The 11,314-nt window shown below is 37.0% G+C and overlaps 1 protein-coding gene across 4 annotated transcripts; it reads right to left on the bottom strand.

Annotated features, from left to right (window-relative positions):
- Positions 1–10,970, bottom strand: LOC133800704 (uncharacterized). 4 transcript variants are annotated; one of them, XM_062238733.1, is made up of 5 exons: positions 10,215–10,970; positions 9,022–9,090; positions 6,710–7,872; positions 880–948; positions 1–262 (listed from the first exon to the last, which is right to left on the bottom strand). In XM_062238733.1, the coding sequence occupies exons 3-4, from the start codon at positions 7,860–7,862 to the stop codon at positions 881–883; spliced, it is 1,221 nt and encodes a 406-aa protein (XP_062094717.1). In that variant the 5' UTR covers positions 7,863–7,872; positions 9,022–9,090; positions 10,215–10,970; the 3' UTR covers positions 1–262; position 880. The 4 variants fall into 4 exon arrangements, 3 of the variants coding, with proteins under 3 accessions (XP_062094717.1, XP_062094718.1, XP_062094716.1); XM_062238734.1 differs by lacking the exon at positions 880–948 and having other exon boundaries at positions 10,215–10,968; XM_062238732.1 differs by lacking the exon at positions 1–262 and having other exon boundaries at positions 263–948.
- Between the last annotated feature and the right edge of the window lie 344 nt (positions 10,971–11,314).

Raw genomic sequence — 11,314 nt, 5'->3', positions numbered from 1 at the left:
AAATAATAAACAATAAATACTTTAAGACACTAAGAGAACATATGTATTTAAAATTTAAGCAGCAATGAGATCTCATTATTTAAAAATAAAAATGTTGGACGCTAGGTTTAATAACAAAACATAAGGAAAATAACCATTCAAGTCTGAAAATTTAAAAACATAACATTTATTTCTAAAAACATAAAATAACTGGAGCCCAGCCTCTAACATGTTTCGTCCATGCCTCGAGCCCGCACCACTCACTGCTTTGCTTTGCCTTTACCTGCACACAGAGTACCCGTGAGCTAACGCCCAGTAAGAAGAGCTATGTAGGACATAACTCCCCAAACCAGAAAACATAAACTTTCAACTAAACATAAATAAACATCATAAGCACAATAATCATCGTGTGATATATAAACACCATATCACACTAACATAATGTGAGTTACACTCACACACATAAATACTAACAAGTCATGTTGATCGGACATGAAATGTAATCTGCCTTGCCTGCGCTGTACTCACACTCGGCATTCCCACGGTGGCTACTAGTCTAGCCTGCGCTGTACTCACACTCGGCCGTTCCCTCGAGACATCGTTGCCCTGCCTGCGCTGTACTCACACTCGGCAGTTCCGTGGTGGCATCCTATTATCATGAGTTATACACACCCAAGATAATTCCTGCAAGTGCTATACTCACACAAGCAGCTAAAATCTAGTAGCACGCCTACTCTATCCTCTTAGCATGTCTACTAACTAAAATCTCTAGCACTATCCTCATGCTAGTCAACCTAATGCAACAATTCAGGTCACAAATATAATTACATAACTAACAAATAAGAAAACAAGGTTGTACGCATAACGTACACCCTATGCGCAGATGTCCACTCTTCTTACCTTACACAGTGCGTTTTCCGCTGACGTGTCTCGAACCACTCGCTGCGTCACCTCGATGACCACTAGCTCCTAGACGTCCAATTACACAGCGAAAATTTAGGAAAAAAATAAAATAGGCGTTAAGGTTTTGTTTCGAAACCTTAATTATCGAAATAATTTAACTATGCCATTTTAACATGCATGACACGTAAATTAAAACAATTTTCCACAAAAGGTCCAAACCATCATGTCACATACACAAACAATGATGTTTCTAACATATCGCATGAATTCATATAATTACTTTTTATGTGAAATTACCAAAATACCCTTTAATATCATAATTACATTAAAGACTCAATAATTTTATAAAAATTATCATATGACAACAAAATTTAATAAATAACTTTTCCAGAACCCTAAATAATCAGCAAATTCTCATATACGACCAGAAAAATAATTTTTAACATTTATAAATTATTTTTCCTCAATTTCTCAAATAAAACCCAAATAATATAAATAAATACACAACCAAGCCCAAAAATCAAACTAACATACAGAACTGTTTAAAATTCCAAAATAAACTTATAAAAATTATTTTAGAATTTTCTGGGCAAAATAACTAATTTTCTTAATTAATTTATAGAGAAACTAATTAATTAAAGAAAAATTAATAACTGATTAAAAATAGAATCTAACTATACAGATCGGTTTCTACACCCTACAGTAACACACAAAAATTATCTAAGGTTCAGAACAGTAGCATTAATATTTTTTTATATTTAAAATATAACATAAGCCAAATAAATCATGAAAATTTCATAAATGATACAAATTCGAAATAAAATTACAGAGAGCCTTAGAATCTCATTTTAAACATATACAAAAATTCTCAGAATTTTCAGAATACTTTAAATAATTTTCCACATTTATTTTCTTAAATCACACATTTAAAAGTAAATAATTGAAGAAAATTATCAAATACGATCAAAACTTAAATCTAAACGTACAAAGTCATTCTAAAACATACAGATATCATTGAAACATAAAATCATATTTTTCTGAACAATAAAAATATTTTTCATAATTAATCTTTATTTAAACTTCAATAAATCATAATAATTCAAAGAAAAATCAGAAAAATATGAAACCAGTTGGAAAATGCTCTAAAATTAATGTACTAATTTTTAAGATTGAAAAACCAAAAAAAACACCTCAGTAAACACCCAGATCGGGTTCGCCGGAAATATCGCCGGTTTTGTCTTCTTCTCCGGCGACGGCGACTCTATGGCTGACTTTTGCTGCTTTCCAATCCTTCTCTTGCTTGGAAAATGATCCCCTTATGTCCAGAACTTCAAATCAATAGACCCCAGCCCAAAAAGATGTCCGTAACCCCTTGTTCCGAAGTCTTCTTCTCCAAGTCCGGTGTACCGCCAAAAATGGAGCTCAAAATTAGTTTTTCTTGCTCTAGACCATTTCAGCCCATTTCTTCACGTCAAAACCGATTATTGGAGTCCCCTAAGCTTGTTTATCACCACCCACACACACCATACACTCTTGAACACACTTAAATCCAAAATTATCCAAGAATATGCATTTTCTTGGATAAAAATGGTGAATCACAATCCGAGGCTTTATAAATGTATTTCTCACACTCAAAATGTTTATTTCCTCCCCTAGAATGATTCTACAATGCTCTTTACTGCCCAGATTTTTCCCAAGTGCAAGAACTCAAAAATTTCTTCTCTTTAAAAAAAACGATAAGAACACTCTCTCTCTTCAATCCTTTGATTCCCTCAATATTCCCACGATTTCTTCATCAGATTATCATGGTAACACGTTTTGGAAATAGGTTTTAAAAAAAATAAATTAGCGTTTGAAGTGGTAAAATCCTCTTTTCAAGGAATTTATTTATTTATTTTCTTTAAAAAAAAATAAAATAAATTGACTAAGTTCCACAACTGATATTATCAGTTAAATTTCAAAAATTTAATCAATTTTATGAATATTTAATCATGTTAAAACAGAAGAAATAAAGTCTCTAAAATGCCCCTTGAACCAATCCCAAACTTGAGGGTATTATGGTCTTTTCACAAATTCTAATATTTAATATTATGGTAAATCAAAAATTACACATAATAAGATAAAATAATTTCAAGCATATTATTATTACTATTATGCTCATAATAGTAATAATAATTACTATTATAATTTTTAAATAAATAAAATAACTTAACCCGAGCCATTATTTATTCACTTGACATTATTCTCATGTTGTGATTCCACAAAAACTCAAACATGAGAAACCATGAATTTTATTTCCATTGGAAGTCATACATATCCAATAATCCATCAAAGGAAAAGAAAAAAAAAAATGACAAGGATGCACACAATGGGAAAATTACGAAATTGCCCTTCCGGGAAAACGGATATTACAATTATCCCCCCCTGAAAAGAAATTTCGTCCCGAAATTTTATTCAAACAACTCGGGATACTGCTGCAGCATATCAGACTCTAATTCCCAGGTTGCCTCCTGAACAACACTGTTCCTCCACAATACCTTTACAAAGGAAATGGTCTTATTCCTTAGAACTTTGTCCTTTCGATCGAGTATTTTCACTGGACGCTCATCGAATGACAAATCCTCCTGCAAACCCAAGGTCTCGTAGCTCAGCACATGCGATGGGTCGGATACATATTTTCGAAGTTGTGACACATGAAATACATTGTGCACCCCGGACAATGATGGTGGTAAAGCTACCCTGTAAGCCACATTGCCCACTCTATCCAAAATCTCAAAAGGTCCGACATATCTGGGACTTAGCTTTCCCCTCTTGCCAAACCTCTTCACCGAGATTCCTTTCCTTGGAGTCACACGAAGAAATACATGATCACCAACTTCAAACTCAACATGCTTGCGCTTTAGGTCTGCATAAGACTTCTGTCTACTCTGAGCTGTGACCATTCTAGCCCTGATTTTCTGAATAGCCTCATTGGTGTGTTGCACTGCATCGGGTCCAAGTAGTTTTCTCTCTCCTAGTTCATCCCAGTGAAGTGGGGACCTACACTTTCTTCCATACAACATTTCATATGGTGCTACCCCGATGGTAGATTGGTAGCTGTTGTTGTACGAAAACTCAATTAGTGGCAAGTATCTACTCCAGGATCCCTGAAAGTCAATGACACACGCTCTGAGCATATCTTCTAAGATTTGATTTGTTCTCTCAGTTTGACCATCCGTTTCTGGGTGATAAGCTGTACTGAACTTCAACCGAGTTCCCATCGCTCTTTGCAAACTCTCCCAGAATGATGATGTAAACCGAGCATCCCGATCACACACAATAGAGTACGGTGTCCCATGTAGCCGTACTATCTCATTCATGTACAACTCGGCGAACTGATCCATAGAATAAGTCATGCGCACTGGTAGGAAGTGAGCTGACTTAGTATACCTATCCACAATTACCCAAATTGCATCGTGCTGTTTTGTGGTCCTAGGTAACCCCGTCACAAAATCCATAGATATCTCATCCCATTTCCATTCAGGAATATTCAACGGTTGCAATAGCCCCGCTGGTCTTTGATGTTCTGCCTTAACCTGTTGACAGGTTAAGCATTTTGCCACATATTCCACTACATCCTTTTTCATTCCCGGCCACCAATACAATACCTTAAGGTCATGGTACATCTTAGTGGTCCCGGGATGAACTGAATATGGGGTAGTATGAGCTTCTGCCAGAATCTCTTTCCTCAGCTCATCATTGTTTGGCACACAAATACGCCCCTTGAATCTGATTAGTCCAGTATCTGACATAGTGAAATCCTTGGCATTCCCATCCTGCATCTCTTGCTTTAGGTCACTTAACTTCTTGTCTGCATTTTGTCCTTCCCTGATCCTTTCTAACAAGGTGGACTGAAGTGTAACCTTTGCAAGTTTTCCTGTGATCAGTTCTATACCAGCGCGTTCCATGTCTTCTAGGATCTTCCTTGATACTCCTTGTAAATAAGAAACCATTCCCGGCCCTCTGCGACTAAGTGCATCCGCCACAACATTGGCTTTACCAGGGTGGTATAGTATGTCGCAGTCATAATCCTTGACTAACTCCAACCATCTCCTCTGTCTCATATTTAACTCCTTCTGGGTGAAGAAGTATTTGAGGCTCTTGTGATCGGTGTAAATCTCACATTTCACCCCATAGAGATAGTGACGCCAAATCTTCAGTGCAAAGACAACCGCTGCTAATTCCAGGTCGTGTGTCGGATACCTCTGCTCATAATCTTTCAGTTGCCTAGAGGCATAGGCTATCACCTTACCAGACTGCATCAGTACACATCCCAACCCTTGTTTTGATGCATCACAGTAAACCACGAACTGCCCGTCCTCTGAGGGTAAGCTGAGTACAGGTGCTGATATAAGCCGACTCTTCAATTCCTGGAAGCTCTGCTCGCATTTATCTGACCAATTGAACTTCAGATTCTTTCTTGTCAATTCTGTCATCGGTGCGGCTATCTTTGAAAACCCTTCGACAAACCTCCTATAATAGCCCGCCAAACCCAGAAAACTTCTGACTTCCGAGGCATTCTTTGGTCTTGGCCATTCTTTCACTGCAGCAATCTTTGCAGGATCTACTTTCACTCCTCCATCGGTGACAATATGACCCAGAAAACCAACCTCAGATAACCAGAACTCACACTTCTTGTATTTGGCATATAGCTGATGTTGTCTTAATCGTTGCAAGGTCAGACGTAAATGAACCTCATGTTCTTCTTCTGTCTTGGAGTAGACCAATATATCATCTATGAACACAATGACAAACTGATCCAAGTACTCCTTGAAAACCCTGTTCATGAGGTCCATAAAAGCTGCTGGGGCATTTGTGAGTCCAAACGACATCACCAGAAATTCGTAATGCCCGTACCTGGTTCTGAAGGCTGTCTTTGGTATATCATCATTCTTGATCCTCAATTGATGGTATCCCGACCGAAGATCAATTTTTGAAAACACCTTGGTCCCCTGAAGCTGGTCAAACAGATCATCGATTCTTGGCAAAGGATATCTGTTCTTTATTGTGACCTTATTCAGCTCCCGATAATCAATACACATCCTCATAGACCCGTCTTTCTTCTTGACAAAAAGCACTGGTGCGCCCCAAGGAGAATAGCTCGGTCTGATGAACCCCAACTTTAGTAATTCCTCCAATTGAGTTTTGAGCTCTTTCAATTCTGCTGGTGCCATTCTGTATGGTGCTCGAGATACTGGCGTTGTCCCGGGCATCAGATCAATTACAAATTCTATCTCCCTGTGCGGAGGTAAACCTGGCAGTTCTTCTGGAAAAACATCGAGGAACTCAGCTACAACTCTTGTCTCTTCAGGTCTCCTTTCTGTCTCTTCGGTTTCATTGACCATGTTCACGAGATACCCCAAACATCCGTGTTGCAACATTTCTCTAGCTTTCATCGCTGATATGATAGGAGTTCTGGGTTTCTTGCTTATGCCTTCGAACTCAAACGAATCTCCACCTTCCGGTGCAAAGACCACTTTCTTGCGTTTGCAGTCGATAGATGCACCGTATTTGGAAAGAAAATCCATCCCCAGAATTAGATCAAAATCATACAAATCTAATACAATCAAGTCTACATACAATTCCCTCCCACCTATCCATAAAGGTACAGCTTTAACCCAATTTTTAGATATTACAATTTCCCCAGAAGGTAACATAGTCCCAAACCCCACATCAAATATTTCACTAGGTGCATTTACAACATTTACAGTTCTACTAGAAATAAAAGAGTGTGATGCACCAGAATCAAATAAAACTTTACATGTGATATTGGCCATAGGGATCTGACCTGTTATGACGGAAGGACTTGCCTCAGCTTCAGCTTGGGTGATGGTGAAGACTCTGGCTGGGACGTACTTGTCATCCTTCTTCTGTTCTTCCTTACTGCCAGATTGTTCCCATGTCGGACAATTGCGCTTCACATGACCTTCCTTCCCACATTTGTAGCAAACTCCAGCTCTGCACTCACCAAGATGGCGTTTTGTGCACTTAGGGCAAGGTGGAATGTTTCTGCTACCATTTCCACCAGGACGGTTGTCATTGTTGGGCTTGGGCCGTTTATCATTTCTGGCTTGGCTTGGCTGGTCCTGTACCCTTTTCCTATTGTCAGTGGAGGTGGTTGCCCCACTCTTCTTAGCATCTCTTCTAGCAACATTATCTTTCCAGATTCTCTCTTCGCTTCTTTCAGCCGTAAGAGCCATTTCCACCACTTCAGCATAGGTGAAAGCACCTCTAGAAACAATCTCCACATCCCGAGCTATCATTGGTTTTAGACCTCTCACAAACCGGTCCGCTCGTACCTTGTCAGTAGGTACAAGATCCTTGGCAAACTTCGCCAACCGATCGAACTTCTGTGCATATTCTGTCACCGAGAGATTACCTTGAGTCAGCTTGGTAAATTCATCCATTTTTGCTGCTAACACTGCTGAGTTGTAGTATTTATCATTAAACACTTGTTTGAATCCGTCCCAATCCATAGTGTTAACATCCCGTGATTGCTCCACTACCTCCCACCAAATCCGAGCATCTTTTCTCAGCATGAAAGATGCGCACACCACTCGTTCATTTCCTTGAACTCCCATCATGTTCAAGATCCTCTCCATCCCACTGATCCACTCCTCTGCCTGGACAGGATCGATGCTGCCTTCAAACACTGGCGGGTGTTGCTTTCGAAACCTTTCAAACAAAGGCTCCATACGATTCTCCGCAACTGGTAACCCTACGATGGCAGGTGGCTGACTAACCATTGGTGCTTCAGACCTTACAGGTGGCCCAGCTTGCTGCCTCAGTTGATTGATCTCTGCGTTCTGTCTTTGAATGGTCTCTTCCATTCTCGCAAAACGTTCCTCCCATCCTTGTGGCGGTTCGGGCTGTGCTGCATTCATTGCTGCTCTCCCCCTACCTCGACCACGTCCTACTCTGACTGATCTACGAGGGAGCATTCTCAATTTCCTGAACCACACACGTAAATAACTTATAATGAAAAGGAATTATTGCGGTAAGAGATCATTATAAGAGAACACTAAGTACATAAATGTGCATAGTCAAAAAGCAAAAATTCTTAAGTAATCTTTAACCGCTTACAGTACAGTGAGTCGAGCTCGTCCTTGGCGATGAACTTTACATGTTAGGGCTTATCACAGATTCTTTAGGACCGTTTTTCTCTGATACCATACTGTAACGCCCCGATTTCCCGAGACGTTACTTAGGGAGTCCATTTAAAAATAATAAACAATAAATACTTTAAGACACTAAGAGAACATATGTATTTAAAATTTAAGCAGCAATGAGATCTCATTATTTAAAAATAAAAATGTTGGACGCTAGGTTTAATAACAAAACATAAGGAAAATAACCATTCAAGTCTGAAAATTTAAAAACATAACATTTATTTCTAAAAACATAAAATAACTGGAGCCCAGCCTCTAACATGTTTCGTCCATGCCTCGAGCCCGCACCACTCACTGCTTTGCTTTGCCTTTACCTGCACACAGAGTACCCGTGAGCTAACGCCCAGTAAGAAGAGCTATGTAGGACATAACTCCCCAAACCAGAAAACATAAACTTTCAACTAAACATAAATAAACATCATAAGCACAATAATCATCGTGTGATATATAAACACCATATCACACTAACATAATGTGAGTTACACTCACACACATAAATACTAACAAGTCATGTTGATCGGACATGAAATGTAATCTGCCTTGCCTGCGCTGTACTCACACTCGGCATTCCCACGGTGGCTACTAGTCTAGCCTGCGCTGTACTCACACTCGGCCGTTCCCTCGAGACATCGTTGCCCTGCCTGCGCTGTACTCACACTCGGCAGTTCCGTGGTGGCATCCTATTATCATGAGTTATACACACCCAAGATAATTCCTGCAAGTGCTATACTCACACAAGCAGCTAAAATCTAGTAGCACGCCTACTCTATCCTCTTAGCATGTCTACTAACTAAAATCTCTAGCACTATCCTCATGCTAGTCAACCTAATGCAACAATTCAGGTCACAAATATAATTACATAACTAACAAATAAGAAAACAAGGTTGTACGCATAACGTACACCCTATGCGCAGATGTCCACTCTTCTTACCTTACACAGTGCGTTTTCCGCTGACGTGTCTCGAACCACTCGCTGCGTCACCTCGATGACCACTAGCTCCTAGACGTCCAATTACACAGCGAAAATTTAGGAAAAAAATAAAATAGGCGTTAAGGTTTTGTTTCGAAACCTTAATTATCGAAATAATTTAACTATGCCATTTTAACATGCATGACACGTAAATTAAAACAATTTTCCACAAAAGGTCCAAACCATCATGTCACATACACAAACAATGATGTTTCTAACATATCGCATGAATTCATATAATTACTTTTTATGTGAAATTACCAAAATACCCTTTAATATCATAATTACATTAAAGACTCAATAATTTTATAAAAATTATCATATGACAACAAAATTTAATAAATAACTTTTCCAGAACCCTAAATAATCAGCAAATTCTCATATACGACCAGAAAAATAATTTTTAACATTTATAAATTATTTTTCCTCAATTTCTCAAATAAAACCCAAATAATATAAATAAATACACAACCAAGCCCAAAAATCAAACTAACATACAGAACTGTTTAAAATTCCAAAATAAACTTATAAAAATTATTTTAGAATTTTCTGGGCAAAATAACTAATTTTCTTAATTAATTTATAGAGAAACTAATTAATTAAAGAAAAATTAATAACTGATTAAAAATAGAATCTAACTATACAGATCGGTTTCTACACCCTACAGTAACACACAAAAATTATCTAAGGTTCAGAACAGTAGCATTAATATTTTTTTATATTTAAAATATAACATAAGCCAAATAAATCATGAAAATTTCATAAATGATACAAATTCGAAATAAAATTACAGAGAGCCTTAGAATCTCATTTTAAACATATACAAAAATTCTCAGAATTTTCAGAATACTTTAAATAATTTTCCACATTTATTTTCTTAAATCACACATTTAAAAGTAAATAATTGAAGAAAATTATCAAATACGATCAAAACTTAAATCTAAACGTACAAAGTCATTCTAAAACATACAGATATCATTGAAACATAAAATCATATTTTTCTGAACAATAAAAATATTTTTCATAATTAATCTTTATTTAAACTTCAATAAATCATAATAATTCAAAGAAAAATCAGAAAAATATGAAACCAGTTGGAAAATGCTCTAAAATTAATGTACTAATTTTTAAGATTGAAAAACCAAAAAAAACACCTCAGTAAACACCCAGATCGGGTTCGCCGGAAATATCGCCGGTTTTGTCTTCTTCTCCGGCGACGGCGACTCTATGGCTGACTTTTGCTGCTTTCCAATCCTTCTCTTGCTTGGAAAATGATCCCCTTATGTCCAGAACTTCAAATCAATAGACCCCAGCCCAAAAAGATGTCCGTAACCCCTTGTTCCGAAGTCTTCTTCTCCAAGTCCGGTGTACCGCCAAAAATGGAGCTCAAAATTAGTTTTTCTTGCTCTAGACCATTTCAGCCCATTTCTTCACGTCAAAACCGATTATTGGAGTCCCCTAAGCTTGTTTATCACCACCCACACACACCATACACTCTTGAACACACTTAAATCCAAAATTATCCAAGAATATGCATTTTCTTGGATAAAAATGGTGAATCACAATCCGAGGCTTTATAAATGTATTTCTCACACTCAAAATGTTTATTTCCTCCCCTAGAATGATTCTACAATGCTCTTTACTGCCCAGATTTTTCCCAAGTGCAAGAACTCAAAAATTTCTTCTCTTTAAAAAAAACGATAAGAACACTCTCTCTCTTCAATCCTTTGATTCCCTCAATATTCCCACGATTTCTTCATCAGATTATCATGGTAACACGTTTTGGAAATAGGTTTTAAAAAAAATAAATTAGCGTTTGAAGTGGTAAAATCCTCTTTTCAAGGAATTTATTTATTTATTTTCTTTAAAAAAAAATAAAATAAATTGACTAAGTTCCACAACTGATATTATCAGTTAAATTTCAAAAATTTAATCAATTTTATGAATATTTAATCATGTTAAAACAGAAGAAATAAAGTCTCTAAAATGCCCCTTGAACCAATCCCAAACTTGAGGGTATTATGGTCTTTTCACAAATTCTAATATTTAATATTATGGTAAATCAAAAATTACACATAATAAGATAAAATAATTTCAAGCATATTATTATTACTATTATGCTCATAATAGTAATAATAATTACTATTATAATTTTTAAATAAATAAAATAACTTAACCCGAGCCATTATTTATTCACTTGACATTATTCTCATGTTGTGATTCCACAAAAACTCAAACATGAGAAACCATGAAT

This window comes from Humulus lupulus, chromosome 9 (genome assembly GCF_963169125.1).
Source record: "Humulus lupulus chromosome 9, drHumLupu1.1, whole genome shotgun sequence".
Classification (NCBI taxonomy): Eukaryota; Viridiplantae; Streptophyta; class Magnoliopsida; order Rosales; family Cannabaceae; genus Humulus; species Humulus lupulus.
The sequence above is the reverse complement of the archived record's forward strand: the minus strand, read 5'-3'. Positions and strand labels throughout refer to the sequence as shown.

Bases quoted from the DNA above. Each gene is read 5' to 3' on its own strand.
- LOC133800704 (XM_062238733.1), bottom strand. From the start codon at position 7,862: ATGCTCCCTCGTAGATCAGTCAGAGTAGGACGTGGTCGAGGTAGGGGG. The intron at 949-6,709 runs GTCAGATCCCTA...TTGGACGTCTAG, and splicing joins AAGTCCTTCCGTCATAACAG to GAGCTAGTGGTCATCGAGGT.